Source organism: Cibotium barometz, chromosome 41 (genome assembly GCF_041138505.1).
Source record: "Cibotium barometz isolate CiBa-2024 chromosome 41, ASM4113850v1, whole genome shotgun sequence".
Taxonomy (NCBI): Eukaryota; Viridiplantae; Streptophyta; class Polypodiopsida; order Cyatheales; family Cibotiaceae; genus Cibotium; species Cibotium barometz.
The window spans coordinates 45,248,174-45,268,774 of NC_141086.1; the positions used below are offsets into that span (position 1 = coordinate 45,248,174).

The 20,601-nt window shown below is 41.5% G+C and overlaps 1 protein-coding gene across 1 annotated transcript in view; it reads right to left on the reverse strand.

Moving 5' to 3' along the window:
* Positions 1-2,575: 2,575 nt before the first annotated feature.
* The window catches only part of LOC147614992 (uncharacterized), a 30,042-nt gene continuing 12,016 nt past the window's right edge, over positions 2,576-20,601 (reverse strand). Inside the window, exons 3-8 of the mRNA XM_086780016.1 lie at positions 13,921-13,979; positions 3,687-3,755; positions 3,432-3,584; positions 3,178-3,348; positions 2,892-3,096; positions 2,576-2,790 (exon numbers count right to left, since the gene is read on the reverse strand). Of these exons, the coding sequence (XP_086636142.1) occupies positions 3,533-3,584; positions 3,687-3,755; positions 13,921-13,979 (180 nt within the window). The 3' untranslated portion in view covers positions 2,576-2,790; positions 2,892-3,096; positions 3,178-3,348; positions 3,432-3,532. The remainder of the gene's footprint in view (positions 2,791-2,891; positions 3,097-3,177; positions 3,349-3,431; positions 3,585-3,686; positions 3,756-13,920; positions 13,980-20,601) is intronic.

Here is a 20,601-nt window from a genome sequence, read left to right on the forward strand (position 1 = left end):
GGATGAATGGGAAGAACATGCCATGGATGAGCTTAGAGTAGCGTGGGAGGAGTACCTCAACAAGCTTTTAGTACTTAAAGCACCCACCCCCACTTATAGAGAGTTAAGTATTTATCAAAATGATGATAAGCATCCAGATGAGGGCCTAGGATAGGAGGACATACCATAGTAGCTAATGCGTACGAAGATAGGAGAAGGATCTAAGGAGAATCAAGCATCTAATCTCCAAGGAGGCCTAAGTCTAGAAACCTTGATAATCTCAAAGAGAAAAAAAACAATTGTAGAGGGAAGTGCAAGACTGGAAATATAAGTTTCAGAATTTGAAAGCAAAAGGTAAAAAACAGTCGTATAATAGGAAAAGACTTCTAGGAGGGAGCTAGTGCTCAAGGTGGATACTCTGATAGATAACCTACCCAAGAAGAAGCTAAGGGAGAACATGATGGCCACTACTAGTTGGAAGAGAAGATAAACAAAGAACAAGCATTCTAAGCTTACATAGAGAACCTAGATAGATTAATCAAGGAGTTTAAAGCGAAGCAAAGAAAACATACATAGATGCCGTTAAATAATAGAAGAAGAAGGCAAAGGACAGCCCACCTATGCCATCTCGGACTAGCACTAAGGAAAAAGAAGCCACTAAAGAGAAAACTGCCAAACTCACACAAGTCTAAGTAGAGCTGGTCAAAAAAGAAGCGGAGATACCATAATGTTCCATCCTAATCAGGAGTTCTATTTAGATAATACCTTTTCTTTGTAACTGACTTGGGGCCAATGGGTAGTACCTCATGGAGTCCATTGTAGGACACAAAAGATGTATTGGAGATGGGGGAGTAAGAGAGCATGTGTAAGTATTTGAGTTTGGTTATGGCAATGTATTTGAGTTTGGTTATGGCAATGTATTGATCAAATAGACGAGATTTTTTTTGCATGAATGTAATCTAAAGGAGTTCATGGGGGTTGTTTGGCTTGCTTATGTTCTTGAAAGTGAACAATTTATTGTGTTGTTCAATGTACTAAGCCTCCTGGCCATTTTCAAGATTATCTCATGAACTCTCTTTTTCTACATTTATGAGCTATGACATGCTCACATTTCTTGCTGTTGTCTCTTATCTCATAAGTGATCTAGATGTTGTCTAGACTCTAGTCTAGTATTCAACAATCTGACTAAGATAGCTGCTACACAGACTAGTGTGGTGCTAGTCACCACATCATTGCATTGGGCATAGTTGGATAGCACGACACTACCTCATTACGGGTGTGATTTTTTTGTGAGATTTCTATCGCGAGATGTTTTGGCAATCTGCGTAATCTACAAGCTTTTGCCAACATCTTTGTAGCCCACATGTCAATTCCAAGATCTATTACAGAAAGTCCAACCAATAGCCTCTAAACTAAAGATTTGAAGCTTACACACTCCATCAAATCTATACACACACTCTTCATAACATAGCACTATCATGGCCAAAATGCATAATATATTAAAGGGTTTTAGTTACATCATGCACTACTTCCTATAAGTTCCCACCATGCACTACCTTCATGCCATAATTGCCAATACCAGCCTCCATGGGATATGTCCTTTAGAAAAGAAACATGTACACTTCTTTGTAAGACCCATTCAAAGGGATATGTCCTTATATCAAGCAACATTTCCAAGTCCTCACATATTGGCCAACATTAAAGCGTCCAAAAACCATCGCTTACATACATACATACATACATACATACATACATACATACATATACATACATACATACATACATACATACATACATACATATATATATATATATATATATATATATCACCACCACAAAAGATCCATTGACCAAGAAAGTTTTATACATAGATATGATCGACAAACAAACCCATTGTAGCATACAAGCATTCAAGTCATTACCTAGCCTTGTATTAACTCATGTAATAGTCTTCAAAGTTGTGAAAGCCTACACATAACATGTAGAATACCACCCTTCAAAGTTCTGAAAACTTGTACATAACATGCAGAATACCATCCTTTCACATATGCAACTCGTATATATGACACTCTTCCACGTATATAACTTGTATACATGACACGCTTTTACGTATACAATACCATATATAAAACTTAGATATGTAGAATATCACCCTTCCACATATACAACACCAAGCATTAAGTCATTAAAAAACATACACCACTATGTAATATACCGCAAAATAATATCAATATATATGAAGTGTAGTATAAACATCCCCATAAAGCATTACTATAAAAAAAAGTGATGAAAAAAAGTATCTAGTCCATACATATCAAAGAGTAGGCCTTGTCCAAGTGAAACCTACTTGATATCACTTGTGGAACATCTTGAAGGACAGTGTGAGGCATGCACTCATGTTCTTCAATGCGAAGACAACACCTTAGCATTTCCTTGACACAGAAGCACTAGAGGCTAACACGTGAGTGCATGTGCATATAATTAATGGAGAAAGAAACTGTAGATCGTTGAAATACATATTTCAAAAAAAATAGCAAATCAACATGTTTATCCAATGGAAAACCGTAGTCAAATCCAACACAAAGATCAACACACATATATTGACGACAAGAAATTATAGTGTGGCTATCATAATGCTGCTAATTTGGATCACAAGGAAGGTCTAAGAGGTGAGTCAGGACTATGTTAGCATCCTTCTCAATGTAGAGACAATGGCACAATAAATCTCTTGATGACCATCCCATTTCTCCACAACCTACAAAGACATCAATCACTAAATCCCCTAGCTCGGTGAAGGTGCGTAGTAACCACCTGGCATAGCAAAATACAATATTCAAATCTCTCACATGCTACATATCAAGATCATGATAATCATGTTAGGGTTATAAAACATTATAGTGGGATCCATGCACCTCTGAATGTTCTCGAATCTCTCAAAACCTCCCCGAACATAAGATCTACCTTGAATCATGCGTTGTGTTGTTTCGCGATGACTCTCTCAAAACACTACTTGTGAGCTGGAAATAATTGTTTGTCTATCTCTTCTCCCACTTCTCGATTCATATCTAGGATTGGGTATCCCTCTCGCCAAAAGAGAGCCAAGAGAAAACTTCTCACCTAGAACACATATCCATTAACAAAATTCCACAGCATAGTAGTTAATATGCAAGAAAGTAATAATGAGAGTTTCCATGTTACCTGTTCCCCATCCTCACGCACATATCCTCGGTCCACCATCAACATATATGCCCGATGCAAATCAAATCCTAGCTTCTTGGAATGGTAATATATGAGGGAATTGGTCGGCCAAGCTACATGTAATGTACCATCCTTCATCAGTAGTGTATTTAGCCCCACGAACTTCGAAACCTATAGGAAAACAACCTTCTTAATGATGACTCTACATAAATAGAGTAGTGATTGAATAAATTCTACATAAACATTATTATTACCTAAAAGAAGAGATCGCAATTAAAGACATTCCATCACAGAACCACATTTGAATCCAATAGCTCAACCCGCAAACCTGTGGGGAAGTCACTCCATACTAGGTTCACTGCCTCTCAACTAGGTGAGCCATTGTATGATAGGTCCTTTGCATCCACCTTGTCCAAGAAGTAAGATATCCAGAAAGAAACAATCATTTGATAAAAAACTACTTGTATTATGATCAAGACAATAATTGGTGTGAAAACATCAATCCTTACATGTCATGCTGTCTACTAGTAGAGACAAATCTCCTGTAAGCACATATATGTATGTACAAAATTGCACACCTGCTTTAAGACAAATAATCAAATCATGAAAATTTTGATAAAGTAACAAGCCTTACTAATACCTCATAAATCAAGAATCCATACGTATTGACCTTGTAATCTTTCCACTTTTACTTGCAAAGTCAAGGGATTTTTTTGTACAACGCTCTCTACAAGAAGATGAAGCTACATACAAGTAAAAATACGCAATAACTAATTGTAGGAGACCACAAAATAATAGCATGGAAACTTAAATCATAAAGTTTTCTACTTGCTCTTTTCTTCATTGCATATCCCTCCTCATGAATTTGGGACTCGTTCTCCCCTATTATAGTCTCCTCATTAATCTACTCTTGATCTACATCTTCTTGTTCGTTTTCTTGGTGGGCTGTCATATTTTCAATGAAACCTTGATACAAAAGTTCAAATATGAAGAACATTAGGCAATGCAAATAATAGGTGGAAAAAGAAATGGAGGTCTATGGATACGAAACTCACTGCATGCATCATCTTCCATTGGATGCCGTTGTCCTATTGGGTCATCCACCCACCAAGGAGAAACAGTGAGTTCCTATCAAGAAATACCAAAGTACTTAAATCTAGGCGAGTACATGCTCTCATTACTATGAAGGTTAGCCCAAGGTCTCACAATATGGGGCATCACATGGAAGATTTTATCCATGCACAATACCCTCATCCACCTACCATGGGTAGGAATGTGATTATGAGTAACACAATGTATTCATTTTAATCAAAAACAAATCTCTTTCTATATGAGAAATACCTATAAACCAGTCGGAGTGTCAATTTATCTAGTCCAGGTTGCTTGTCTGCTCCACAAACACTCCTCTCATGTCCTTCCATGGATCAAGGAAGGCATCATGCATATGTAATCACTTTTGCTCCCTGGAGAAGGTCTCAAATGTATAAGGCAATGGAAGATCATGTTGCACACGTAGTTCTTCCACAAGTGTCTTTCTTGCATCAAGCATAAATACCCAAAATGTCTCTTTCTTTGTGTTGTACAAGCGGAACCTGTTAGCATCACTAAGTTGAAGAGCAATATCATATGTTCCATACATCTCCTTGGCCACTTCCTTGCCTGCTCCCTTGCCTTTTTTCTTCTTGTCATCTTTCTTAGTGGTGATCAAGAGATGGATATTTTTAATACAAAATCACATATAATTAGGCATACTAAACCAAAACAACACACATTCTTACCTCTTTGGGGAGATAAGTGAAGTACACAATATATGTAGCTTGTCCTTGTTTGGAAATAAGAGCATCACTCTTTTTCCAATTGTAAGAAAAGAGCAACTTGAAGAAACCAGTGCCATTTGTTGGATCGAAGATTGGGACCATCTTGTAAGCACGATCCCTAAATTGAGTCTCTACTTCATCCCAAGCTTTGTTGTAGGATTTTGTGTACTCTTATAGTGTCATTCACTCTTTATCCAAATGAGTGGTGGTTTTTTGCACAGCAGTTGTAAATTCTTCCTATATGAACAATCATAATGAACCAAGAGAGTACTTAAGTATACATAACAATGTCCCATTGATCAATAGCAATAAACACCATATACCTTCCAAACAAGTTGTGCAAGAATCAACCTTGGAGCATTATACTATGGGTTGCTACTTAACTTCTTCTCTAAGGCCATTTCAACCTCCACCTATTTCTTTTCCTCGTCCGTCATCAAGAGATTGAGTAGAGATGTCTTACTGGCAATTCCAAACTTTTGGAATAAGAACACCTCATGAGAGAATGTATGCTCAATGTGAGCTTGTGTGTGCCTAATGAGCAAATGCACAAATAGAAAATCTTAATACTTAAAAAATCACACACCCAAGTTCAAAAAATATATATATACAATTGAATAACTTTCTCATTCGTAGCTTTGAGAGCAAGGAGCAGCTCTCCTTCCCTCTAATGATCTACATTGGATGAACAAGCACCTCACCTTGACATGACGAGATGGATAGTGGGTATATCCTGCATTTAGGAAAGAAATAACAACTATATCATTGACATTTAGACATTGTAACATGAAAGAACACAACATTCAATATGCTACATACCTTCTTGGATGCGTGCATACCAAGCCTTCAATCTATGATTGCCATCCCATACTAAGAACTTTTTTCCTCTAAAATCTCTCCACTCATCATTGAGCTCCAAATCAAACATGTAAGAGAGGTGAGTCCAAGTAAGACCCCATTCCTGATGATCTTCCAAGGTGACATAAAGAAAGTCAAGATCACTTGGCCTTTGCAAAGAAACCAGGAAAGGGGCAGAAGAGACCACATAGCCCTTTGAGTCAAAGCTTGATTTTAGGAGGTCTACTTTGCCTAACGTCGTACAAATAGCATCATTGGGCACACATCTACATGGTGGTATAAGAGGAGGCTCTGTGGTACATTGCCTATGAAACTTTGTGAATGTGTCCTGCAACAATCCCAATTGGATCTCCTTGCCAAGAATCCGATGATGGCTCTCCTTTACAACTTCTTGACCCTCACCTTGTGTCACGTAGGCTGTAATGCCTGTGAGGACCGACGGCAGACCGGATGGCCATGTCCGGGGTTCAGTGGGAGAGGACGCCCATGCGGAGTCATGGGCGGCCAGGCTAGTGTGGACGGCAGGCCACACACTATATAGCCTGGGGGATGAGGGGCAATCCTCATTCTTCCTCTATGGCTGGGTGGTGAGCCAGAGGCCGTCCCCTCTTGTGGTAACGCCCGTAGCGGCGTTACGGATATGTAACACTGGTATCAGAGCGTGGTTCGATGGGATTGTGAGAGCCCGCGCGTGACCGGGGGACCGGAGCCCACTCGATGGTTTTCGAGTGGGCATGGTTTTCGACCATTCGTCTCCTTATCCTTATCTCGAATGGAGGGTGTGGAGGGAGGCAGCCATGGAAGAATGCAAGGGAGAACACTCTCTCTCCCCGTCACACACACGGAGTATCGCAGGTAAGCAATTTTTGTAAGCGATTGAATTTTTCTGAATTGAATATCTGCTTTGAAATTCGTTTCATAGACTGTGTGCGGGGGAGGTGGAAGGGGCGAAGAGCAGCCCCACTGTTTGTGCAAGAAGTTGTTGACGCTTGCAAAAGGCTTGCCTTGGAAACGCGAAGAGCCCACGACTTGCGTTGAGAAGCTGCTGTGGTGGCTGGCCACACGTAGACTGTGTGTAGAGCCTGGAGGGGGACGAAGACCACGTTTAATGTGGGAGGGGCGAAGAGCAGCCCCAGCGAACAGTAGCCCCACCAGCCTGGTGGGGGGGGGTGAAGAGCACAATAGGCAAAGGCAATGTTTGGTGTGGGGGGGGGGCCGAAAACCAGACCCACGGCGAGCCTATGGCGACTTGCTGCCTCGTTTGAAGGGGGGGCGAAGAGAAGCCTGGGCCGGCCAGCCCAGTAGGCGGCCAGGCCAACCAGGCGCGCAGCAGACTCCTTCTGCACCGTCAAGACTGTGGCTCGTCGAGCAGAGAAGGGAACCTTGAACTGGAGGTCTGGAAAGCTCTGCAGGTAGATGCGCAAGCCTGCGCGCCTGGCCTCCGCTTTGCCTTCGCCACCAGTCGTCAACCAGCCCAAATGGCCAAGCCTTACCCGGCGCTGCAGCCAGACCAGCCCCACAATGACCACTGGGGGAGGCGTGAACAAAACGTCAAGTTGCGTTGAAGCGTCTGCTTGAATGATGACCTCCGCGCGACCAGCAAGGCCCAGGCGGTTATTATTATTATTATTAATTTAAAAAAAAACACACAAAACAACGACACACCCCACGAAACAAATCCACACGGCCGTCGTGTCGTATGATCGTAGTGCCTGTTTTCCACGAAAGAGACCCACCGCACACGGCCGTAGGCGTCGCGTGCTAAGAGAGAGACAAATCCCACGGACGTAGTGCCGAATCCTTCGAAAGAGAGCCGTTCTATGGCCGTTGTGCCTAGTGAACACGTCTATGGCCGTAACGCCTCGAGAATAACACATGTGGTGATCACACATTTGGTTCGGAGAGACTAAATTTAAGCTGAGCATACACTTAGTATTGACCATAAAAGTCACGTAGTTTGGCTATAGTGTAAATGTGAAACCGCGGTGTGTTTACTTGGGCTAAGAAGACCGGCAATGGCGTCAATTGTGCCCAAATTAGACGGAGTGCTTATCACGAGAAATCAAGGTAAGCCTAATTGAGCCATAGTGCTCATAACCCTTCACAATCTTTTAACAGATGCTCGAAGATTGTGATAAACTTTGGCAAATGAGAACCATGTACAAGCGTAGTCTTGATGTGGTTATGCCTCGTGTCTAAACAAGTTGCTTACTGTTTGTAGCAATAAAAGACCTTGGCCCGTAGAGGCAAGCTGGCCCTTGTTGGTAGTAACAAAATAGTGTCACTACTTGGGCCTAGAGAGTAATGACTAAGTTTGATTTAGTCACGTAGATTGCCTTGTAAAAGTAATCCCTAAGGTGTGTATTACTTGGGATAAAGGGGCTAGCAGTACTCAATTAAATGGTTTATCTAGGAGTACTAATCAGAGGGATTAGCATACACCTAGATAATAATAGCAGATTTAGGATTGATTTGTACAAATCAAAGGTAAATCTGAAGGGGTATAGTCTTGAGATGTAATGCTCAATGCCCTTATAGAAGTGATCGAAGAGAACTGTTATTAAACTTATTAGCATGGTTTTCTCTTCTTTTTATTGCCATGCGTCGACATCCCACTGCTCGAGAGTTTGTGGTGATCTTTCGAGGGGGGAAAGAGCCTTTTTATATGTCACATCAATTGGTTTGGTGGTAATTTGATGGTATGGGACATCCAATTCTCACGGAATCGATTGTAGTCTTGGTGGAATGGGACGCCAAGGCTTGTGCATGTAACTTGACTCTTTAGCAGGTTGTATGTACACTTGTCTGTAGTGATAAAGTGTGCAAGATAAAATTTGAACTTTGACAATTACAAATATAGCCATGAGTTGGGATAAAACCCAGTTTACAGAGTTCGGAGAAGCTCTAGGTAGCAAGACCATGATGGTGTGCTAGTGCTAACAGAGTGATTTAGTTCCGGAGTGATCTAAATCTGGAGGTTAGCAGTAAGACTAGTTTGGTTGGACAGTTTCATGCATGGGGGACGCCCTATAACATTTTGCAAGCGTAGTCTTGCCTATGTTCAACATAAGTGTGCGATTGTGAGCACATTTTAGTTGCTACCATATGAATTTGGGAAATATATTACTTTCCTACATAAGCAATTGTAATATTGCATGACCGGCTATTTTGCTTACAAAGTTCATGTGCGTGTAAACCCTATGAGTCGTATGACCCCTGGGAAATGAGTGGAGCATTTCTAGGATTTAATAAGGTTTTACATGGCAATAGTGAGTAGTATCTCACTCCAGACGAGCCTGGTTGTTGTTAGTATCGGATCCGACATATGTAGTACATAAACTCGGGCTGAGTTAGGATAGAAGGCTAAGCCGGAGAGCTTAGCGGTAAATCCTACTGTATCTGGTGAGTTTTGACTTAACCGAAGTGTTAAGAAGTAAACTCAAAGTCTGGGGCTGAACTGGAGTGTTCGGAGGCAGACATATCTTTTGTTAAATCGGAGAATTTAGCAAAAGATGAGCTTGGGGTGAACCATGGTACCCAGGAAAAAAGCTCTTCACACTAAAATAGTGCACAATAATTTTAGGGTGATAAAAATCCATCGCAAGAATGTTTTATAACTTTCCATAGATGATAGATGAAGACCATGTACTTAACGGAGTTAAAGTACATAGGTGGTGACTTCGGCGCCACATTTTTTGTAGGAAGTCACCAGTGGTGTGGTTAGGTCAGCCGAGACTCCACAAGACCTATGCACTAGTTTTTAAGTTGACCTCTATGATAAGGACGTCCAAAAATTCGTGTTGTAATACCAGAAATTGTACTGCAATGTGCAATGGAGGGGTCAATTAGCAGCAAGTGACTTAATCATCTTGTTATAGATGGTTGTATATGGTACTCCCACTCGTCGGGGGAGGTACGCCATTGGGTACGGAGTTACTCACAGACTAGTATGGAGCTACTAGTGTGATGATAGTGGGTACGTAGTTACTCACTAGTGTGATGATAATGGGTACGTAGTTACTCACTACTAATACATAGCTGCTAATAAAATTAAGATCCTCGAGTGAAAGATACTCTAGATCAACATTTTAAATTACCGAACCACAATCCATGAGTATCGAGGTACTCATAAATATGTTAACGTTGCTCAAATCGAGGGACCGATTTGTTCGATGGTATGGAATAAGCAAGAGAGTGGAGTAACTTATAAGTTACACATCACTAGTCCTAGTGAGTTGTCAAGGTCATCCGTAGTTTGATGATCCCCTCTACCTTTCAATTTTGCAAGCCCTGGCATTTAATCCGTAGTGATTATGAGTTTGGTGCGAGATATGGTTATGAAGAACTTACAAGAGTACTAGTTTATTTGCATGTCATTGGTTATAGCTTGGTAGAGATTGCCACCTGTGATGGGTAGGTAGCTTTGCCGCTATAATGAGGAGGCAGCAAATAATGTTCTCATAGTTATACTTCATACCAACACCAAACAGGGATAGGATGAAATTCCTAAGTTTATCATCACGAAGTACTGTGATGTTTGCATTTATATTGAATGTATGATGTAATGAGACATTGGGCTTGTGTAATTACCATCAATTATCTAGCAACCTATGGCTTCGCAGCAAGCTCAGTCATTATCTGTGGATTATTAATGTGGTTATTAGTAGTTTGGAATTTTCTTGATAGATGGTACAACCCACCCAAATGATTCATAAGTGTGTAACTGCTTATGAAGGGTAATAATATGCAACAATGAAGCACTTTGTTACAAGTGTGAAACCACTGGTCTGTTGCAAAGCAGTTTATCAATAGTACCACCATATGTGCGTAGACACTATACTACATCTTCGTTGCAAGATGTTTAAAAGTTTCTTGGAAGGACTCAAGAATATAACATATGATATTAAACACGGTCTAGATTTGTTCTTGGACCTATGACACTAGCGCGTAGTCCGCTTGAGAGTAAATTTTGGTTTGGGGACAAAAACCTTTCTTGAGGGAAAGGAGGGATATCCTCAAATATCACATAAACTGGAATAGTTGTGTGAGTCCAGACAATACTTGAAGGGATGTGTCTGCTGGTAATAGCAACAAAGAGTTGTAAGTGATTGGATGTAACTCCAGACACCCGTAGTGGTGCAAGAATCTTTATCAAACATCTCCACATACTATATGATCTACCCGCAGATATAGTATGGCATAAGAGAGAGGAAGTTTGATTGTTATATTAAAAATTTTTCAAAACTTACATTTACTCTGAGTTAGAGTGGAGTTTAACCATCCGTAGATTGATGGTAGTTAGAAACTCAACAAGATTCTAGAGCATATGCTTGTGCAAAGATGTTACTCTAAGAGAGAAAGTATCTCTCAACTTTGGAACTAATCCTTGTGATGCATGATTAGATTGACTCTAGTTTATTTCTCCTATGGTCGTAGAGCTTTCCAAGGAGAAGTTTTAACAAGTTGATGATGCAACATGGTAGCGTAGTCTACAAATATCTAGTAGCATAGTCTAAGAACTTGCGCTACTAGAGTGCTCTCCAGTACATTAGCTTCTGTGCTAATGACATGATGCAAATCAGACATGAAATTTACCTTAAGATTTTGGTTGAAATACCAAATCATGGCTTGTGTGAGCATGATCCTATCTTTACAGAGGTCTGGCACGCTGTACGCGTACGCACTTTGTCACAACCTCGCCCACCTTCCTCGCCGACACGTAATGCTAGTCCGGAGAGACTGGCCGTAGGTGCGGCGGGTAGCGAAGCGAGAGTTAGTCCGAAGAGGCTAGCTGAGTCTTCGGGGTATAGTTTTGATAGTCCAAGTGCGGGTCATCCTGGGATTCAGAAGACCTATGCACTAGTAAAAAGACAGTTTTATTGGCCTAGTTTGTTTAAGAACGTCCAGACTTATGTGCTGAAATGCAGTAAGTGCCAGGTCAATAAACATGAACGTCTTAAGGTTGAAGGACTACTCCATCCGCTGGAGATTCCTCAAGGGAAATGGGAAAGCATTTCCATGGATTTCATTACCGGTTTATCCAAGATGAGTCGAAGGAATGACTCGGTGTGGGTGGTAGTGGACAGGTTAACTAAAATGGCAAAGTTTATTGCCACGAAGAAAAACTGTAAAAACGCCAGAGTTGGCAAAACTCTTTATTGAACATCTCTACAAGCTATATGGCCTGTCCGCAGATATAGTGTCAGATAGAGATAGAAAGTTCAACAGTCATTTTTGGAGGGAAGTCTTCAAAAAGTTGGATACTACTCTGAGTATGAGTATGGTAGATCATCCGGAGTTTGATGGTCAAACTGAAAAGTTAACCAAATACTCGAGGATATGTTGTGTTCTTATATTAGTAAGAAGCAATCTAATTGGGAAGAGTACTTGCCCTTATTGGAGTTTGCCTATAACAGCTCCAAACACTCCGTGACGACTGGATTTACACCATTCATGTTAATGTATGGATTCCAGCCGAGATCTCCGATGGCTGTAGGCCTGGAAAAGGAGAAGATTCAATCTGTCAAGGAGTTTCTTGATAAATGAATGATATGCTCAAAGCTGCACGCGAGAGCATCCTAGCGCACAGGATCGCGCTAATACATTTGCCGATAAATGACGCAGACAAGTGACCTTTGCAGAAGGTGACTTTGTATTTTTTAAAGGTTCCTGCGCAGTCAGCAACCATCCAAACGGGAAAGTGTGATAAACTTTCTCCTAGATATTGCGGTCCTTTCAAGGTCCTTAAGAAGATTGGGGACGTAGCCTACAAACTTGAGTTACCGGAGAGTTCTCAAGTCCATCCTATCTTCCATGTCAGTAAACTGAAGAAATCAGTTCACGGGTTAGAGAACGCAGTTTCTCCAGAGATTTAGTGGACTTGATAGAGCCACCAAAGATACCACATGAATATGAAAAGATTCTATAGTATCGTCACACAGACAAACCCGACATAAAGTGTACCAGGAGGTACTTGTTAAATGGACAGATAGGGATGAGGAATAGCAACCTGGGAACGCCGTAGTGCAATTTCCAAAAGGTTTCCCCAGTTTGTTTTCGAGGACGAAAACTCTCCTTAAGGGGGGGTAATGTCACGTAGGCTGTAATGCCTGTGAGACCGACGGCAGACCGGATGGCCATGTCCGGGGTTCAATGGGAGAGGACGCCCATGCGGAGTCATGGACGGCCAGGCTAGTGTGGACGGCAGGCCACACACTATATAGCCTGGGGGATGAGGGGCAATCCTCATTCTTCCTCTATGGCTGGGTGGTGAGCCCCCAGAGGCCGTCCCCTCTTGTGGTAACGCCCGTATAGCGGCGTTATGGATATGTAACACCTTGTGTTCCTCTTTGTTGAGAAGTATCATAGTTGATTGTATGGGCTATCTCAATTTCATCAACTAGTGTCAAAGTAGGGTTGGGATTAGTTGAAACTAAAGGCACCTCCTATGTTGATCCAACTCTAGATGTACACTCCTCATTCACAGTATGTCTAGAACGAAGTCTATAATACCTTGTAGCTGATACACGAAACAAAAGTAAATTAATGTCTTCATGATTGAATAAGATTCAAATGAGATAATTTACCTTTTAATTTTGTCTTCTTTTTCGGCCCCATACTCCTTTTGATCACGTTGCCTTTCAAAATGTGTTTGAAAATAGAGGACATAAAAACTAGAGTGTCATAACCAACACAAAAGCATGTTTTATTTTTTAGGTCTTCACATGAAGCACACCAATACATGATACCTACCATACCACAAGCAAAAAGCTAGAAAAAACCCATCAATGGAGAGATATCCATGACCTATATATGTCTCCACACCCCACCATCATGTTCGAGCCTCAAGATATGTCCACCTTTCAACTTGAAACCCAAACGAAGCACTATTGCAATGGACACTTGTTTATGTTTTTGTAGGCATATTCCAGCTTCAAAAATAACTTTAAATAGACTTTCCATGTAGCCAGGTGTCAAATCCCCACCGGACCTCCTCATGATCGTTCCTGGTATGAGACTCGAATCCTACAAACAAACAAACAAACAAGGGGGTGCAGGCCTGACTCACCTCCCAACCATGACAGCTGAAACCGATCCCGTCAAGTGGGAATAGACTCCGTTGGACACCTGTTAAAATTACAGCAATGTGATGAGCTATGGTGGATCAAATGCTAGAATCAACATCATTAACAAAGTGATTAGCAAATAATTAAGATGTGATTAGTGAGTAATTAACAAATAGCTTAATGTAGGCATGGATAATCAAAAACCAGCAACACTCCACCTCTTTTGCGTGATTCACTGCACCTCTTTTGCGTGATTCACTCCACCTCTTTTGCTTGATTCTCTCCACCTCTCCCAGAATATCTCCACACCTCCCAGAATATCTCCACACTTCCTAAATCTTCTCATGCTACCCTTTATTCTCTCCCAGTAGATTCTTCTCACCCTTTCACAGGTTCTCTCACATTTACAGATTCTCTTTTACAACCTCTAACCAAGGGCTTGTTCCCGCACACACACCCTATTCACTTGTATATTTCAACACCTCCCCTCAAGTGAATACTCCTAGAACACCTAGACCCTATACCAAGTTTCCCTCTTACTTGATAGTCCGCGACCAGTGTCTAGTACACCTAAACCCTATACCAAATTTCCCTCTTACTTGATAGTCCGCGACCAATGTCTAGCACACCTCCCCTCAAGTTAACTTAGCACACCTGAACCCTATACCAAGTTTCTCTCTTACTTGATAGCCTGCGACCAGTGCCTCAAGTCCCTAAACTCATAGTCCTTGACACTCTCTCTCTCTATGTGTCCAAGGCTACTATAAGTGTCCGCGACCTTGACTAAAGTGCTCATATACATCTATCTACCACGTGGCGTACATCATCGGTGGCTCAGAGGTGGTTTTACTTTGTTAGGGCAGGTTACATTGGGTTATGGAGTCTCTCTCTCTCTATCTCTCTCTCTCTCTCTCTCTCTGATGTACCACGTGGGATGACCGCACAGAGAGCAGAGGAATTGAGAGCCAGGAGGAGACCTAGACAGACTGGACATAGAGCACCCCGACTCCATCACCGAGAGATAGCAGCTATCCGAATGAGACACCAGATGGAGACGCAGGAGAGGCTAGCTCGCTTTCATTCAGACTCAGGGCACATGTTCATGCCATTCACAGCCTCAACATCCGCGATGTATGATATCTTATATCCCTCTTATGGCACTGGATGGAGTTAGACATAGATCTGCATATAGCATGCTTGTACTACCCCTTCAGCATATAGAGATGCATCTTGCCTTAGCACTCCATCCACATCCCCACCCCCCTTATATTGTTTGTATATGGGCTCCACCGATCCATGATGATTCACAGTTGTATCCAGACACATGCACACTTTTTCTTTTGTTTCTTTTCTTCCGATGACCGGAAGAACACAGTTGTATTATTTTTTGTCTCATAGGCCGACTTTGGCCTCCCGTAGACGTTAATATATCTTTCTTTCTTTCTTTCTTTTCTCTCTCTGAGATTTTCACATGGCTCCTCACTCTTTGGAGCCTCGCATCTTCTCTTGTCTTCAGTCTTCTTGTCGTGGCAGCTTCTCTTCACGTGTTCATGTCTTTCTATTCTTTCAGTCTTCTTGTTGTGGCAGCTTCTCTCCACGCGTCCATGTCTTCCTTTTTCTTCAGTGCTTCCTCTAGATCTTCTTCTTGGTGTGGATCTTCCTCTTGGAAAGAGATGTTCTTCTTCTTTCATGGCTGGGGCCATGAGCTTGTCCGTCAGTTCTTCTTGCTCCATGTGAGCAACATGTTTAAATGTTTTGTTGATAGTTCTTTTGGGCTTTTAATGTTTATCTTGTATCATTATGCAATGCAAACCCAAATCTATGTGGGAGGTCTTACCTCTTGCCTTATTCTGGACAAGGGTAGTGTCTGATCCCATTTTTACACTGATGTAATGTGCCCAATACATAATGCATATAGCATTCATTCTTATGGACATTTCAAATGCAACTCTAGCTGTGAATAATCTTAAATTTGAGTGTGATTTGCAGGCATTAACCAAGGGTTAAATGTAAAATGATGATTATCACAAATTTATCAGCATAATTTTACCAAAAATTACATTAAATCAAGAGTAACCAATTTGTACGGAATGATTGGAGTATCAAACCATCTCCGAATTGCAATCTGAAGTTATAGGGATCTGTATCAGATACCTAATGGTTAACTTGAACCCTCAATTGCACCAAAATATAGTGATTAGTATTGATTAATCATTGATTAGCAAATTAATCTTTTGTTTTGTGTGCAAAAAACAAAGTATACGGGGAGTCCAGATCTGGGACCTTAGACTTCAAATGAGCTCAAATCCTTTCAAGGCCATCAATAGCAATTAGTCTAGTAGAAGATTAAGCCAAGAAACACAAGATTTGACCAAACATTAAATGCTTAATCTCTATTTTACCAAAGTCACCTGCAGATTTGATGAAGAGCTTGGATCTCACTGTAGACTTGAGCAAATTGAATTCTAACTTCACCAGCTTGTAGAGAATGCTTGAAAACACTTGGGACTAAGAGGAATTAGAGCCATTGCAACTGAGCAAGAAGAAATCTCAAATTTTCTTTTGAAAAACGGCACTTGTAAATCGGGCTGCCCGCCGCCGACGTTCTGCACTGAATTGGTTCAATTCCCTTGAGCTGTGTGTAGCCCCTTGAGTCTACTATAAGTACCTAAAAGAGCTTGGGCAATGTTTGAGTGTGTGTAGCCCCTTGAGTCTACTATGAGTACCTAAAAGAGCTTGGGCAATGTTTGAGTGTGCAAGGAGAGGGAGCTCCTTCACACTGGCTGGGGGTGCAGAGACTAGTTGAAAAAGAGGTGAAAATATTAATTTTCTATTAATCCTAATTAGCAAAATGATTAACAAGATAATGGACTCACAAATTGATGGATTCTAAGCTTGGCTCTGATACCATGTTAAAATTACAACAATGTGATGAACTATGTGGTGGATCAAATACTAGAATCAACATCATTAACAAAGTGATTAGCAATAATTAAGATGTGATTAGTGAGTAATTAACAAATAACTTAATGTAGACATGGATAATCAAAAACCAGCAAATTCTCATTAGGCCAATGTCTCAATTTATAGAGTTTACATCCAAGCATCTAATCCCACTGATTTCTCCTTGATTCACTCCACCTCTTTTGCTTGATTCTCTCCACCTCTCCCAGAATATCTCCACACCTCTCCTAGAATATCTCCACACTTCCTAAATCTTCTCATGCTACCCTTTATTCTCTCCCGGTAGATTCTTCTCACCTTTTCATAGGTTCTCTCACATTTACAGATTCTCTTTTACAACCTCTAACCAAGGGCTTGTTCTCGCACACACCCTATTCACTTGTATATTTCAACAACATCCACACGCGTAATAGCACAACTTAATATCACAATTTGAAATGGACAACTTAATAACAACTTGAAATTAAAATAAAATGGAATGAGATAGATGGACACCAGCACTAGGGCCGGAACGGACCGACCCCCCCTCAATATATAATATATTATTGGGAGTATTTAACAAATACAATGCTCCATGGGTTCCAAGAACCAGATGATATCCATGTACAAATGAATACAGTACCAAACAAGAAGTTCGAGGTCGATGTTTGAAGTAGAGCGACCACTTGAGAGGTCCAGTCTCTACGGTCCTGTGCCTTCACTGGACTCCGCGGAGAGTGCTCAACTGGTGTTCCAGGACCATGCACAAACAGGAGCTCCCGTACTAACGCCTGGTTCTTCCGATCTCAGCACCTTTGGTGGACCGTGGTTCTCCAAGAGCTTGGACTATCCGGCACCGAACGGGTGTTAGTCAGAATTCCTTATCAGATTTATCACAAAGTACTTTACTTAAATCTGAAAATACACTTACTTGTAGATGGAAAAACCAATACCCGGGTGTGTCTGTTTGTGTGCAGCTATGAGTGGAGGACACCAAGACACAGCAGCTTGTCGAAAAGGAGGAGGAAGAGTTGCCTGTGTTGAAGATGTAGCCACTTGAAGAAGGGAGATGCCGCCTATGGAAAGGAGGCACAACCACCTACAAAGGGAAACATCCACCCGCTGTGCAAGACACAGCCATCTTCTTGTCAGAAAGGAAGAGGAGTAATAGCCGCCACTCTGAAAAGACGCCGCCTGCAAGGAGATGAAGCGCACAGTCGATAGCCGCCTGCTGCTGGAGCTAGAGCGCAGCTTGCTCCTGGTGGATACACAGTCGGCTGCTATGGTAGGCAGCACAGCTTGTTTGGCTGCCTGTCTGGAGGCACACGCACAGTCGCCTGTGCTGTGATAGGCAGCACAGCCTGTTTGACTGCTTGTCTACTGGAGGGGCACGCACAGCCGCCTGTGGTAGCGGACAGCCCACTGAATAACCAGCGTAGCCACCAGCCGTCTGAAATAGAGGCGCCTGGCTGCAGAGCCTGATAGGAGCTGAAGCGTGGTATGGGTAGGTGACCATGCACCCACCCTCACACACACACAAGTGAAGTGTGGCTCCCCACCTTGGCCCCTAAGTGGGTGCCCACTTTTAAGTGAATGTGAATATATAACCTTATAAAATGAAAGGTTAAAGAATAAACTATTAAACCAATATGTGCAATACACTTACCACCTATTCACATGCAACAAAACTCATCAAAAGACAGAGCAAACTTCACGACTCACTGGCAGGCATCCCCGCTCAGTAAGTGACACGACAAACGGACAAATACAAAAATACAAGTCATGCGAAAACAGTTTCAAACATGCAAAACATGAGTACATGTGCAAATAGTATCATGGACATATCTCCCATTCATGGAACAAGTACAAAATATCTGTCGGCACAAAAATGACACGACGTAAAACATAAATCCTGGTCATACGACACCATCCTGCTAACACACAGGTGGCACCAGTCTGGCTCCTATCCATGTCAAGCAAGAATACTGGCCTCTTCACATGAGACACTGGCCTGGCCTCAAGTGAACGAGACACAAATCTGGAGATGGACCAAATGGTCGACCAATTGGTGACATCAGCCCTGGTGAAATAAGTCAGTAGAAATCTCGGTGAACGACAAAGAATTCACCTCTCTAATTCGACTAAGCGCATCTGCAACACTATTCATGGACCCTTTCTGATAACGGATCTCAAAATCAAAATCTTACATTAACAGCCCAACGAGCTTTCCTTCCTCTCAAATCATCCACATCACACACATACTAGATTAACTGATGATCAATCAATACCACAAACTTGGAGCCATATAAATAATGTCTCCAAACCTTGAGAGCATGAATGACAGCATAAAGCTCTTTCTCAAGGGTTGGCCAATGAGATTGAGTGTCGTCTAGCTTTTTACTTTCAAAAGCAACCGGTCTACCATCTTAAAATAAAGCAGCCCCGATAGCATAGTCACTGGCATTAGTTTCAAGAACATAAGGCCGTGTAATGCTAAGATATGTGCTTCCTTGCCTTTATCTTTCAAAAGTCTGAAGGCCATATCCAAATCGTTATTCCAAGTGATAGGCTGATTTGACTTACATCCACGACCTTTCAATAAGTCACTTGCATCAGTTTCAAGAACATAAGGCCGACTAGGGTAATGCTAAGATAGGTGCTTCCTTGACTTGATCTTTCAAAAGTCTAAAAGCCATATCCAAATCATTATTCCAAGTGATAGGTTGATTTGACTTACGTCCACGACCTTTCAATAAGTCGGTCATCGGTAGTGTGAGCTGAGAGTACTCTCGTACAGATTTTCGAAGAAAAACAATAAAATCGAGAAAAGAACAAAGTTGTTTCACTGTTCACGGTATAGGCCAGTCAAGAACCTTCTGAACTCGGTCATAGTCAATGCTCAATCCATCTCTAGTGATCTTGTGTTCCAAGTAAATGATGTCTGTCATAAAAAACTCACATTTACTTAACTTAGCATATAATCGATTCTATCTTAAAATAGATAAGACAATCGTGAGATGTCTAGCATATCCTCAAGAGTACGACTATATATCAAAATATCATCCAAGAATACCACCATAAATTTTCCTAAATGTTCACGAAAAAGATCGTTCATCATCTGCTGGAAAGTGGCTGAAGCATTGGTTAACCCAAAAGGTAATACGAGAAACTTGTAATGGCCATACCTAGTCCAAAAGGCGATTCTTTCGACATGCCTTTCATGAATACGTATCTGGTGATAGCCAGTACGTAAATCGATCTTCGTGAAATATTTTACTCTTGCTAACCGGTCAATCAGGTCATCTGATCTAGGGAGAGGATAACGTTTCTTAATGGTCAGCTTGTTCAATCTCTTGTAATCTATACACATTCTCCAGGTATTGTCCTTCTTTCTCCTAAGAAACACAGGTGCACCCCAAGGTGATTTACTTGGACGGATCTGGTCCATCCTCAAATAATCTTGGAGTTGTTTAGCCAACTCATCTTTCTCAGCTTGGCTCATCTTGTAAGGTGGAATACTGACAGGATGAGCACCAGGAATCAAGTCAATACGATGATCTACTGCCCGTTCGGGTGGTGAACCCGGATGGCAGTTCCTTAGAAAATACGTCTTGAAACGAATCAAGTATCTTCTGTAATTCTTTGCTTTCAAATACACTTAATTCATTTACATCCAAGGAAGGGATGAGAAAGGAAGAAAGTCAAATCAATACACAATGGAAAGCGGTATACAAAGAAGA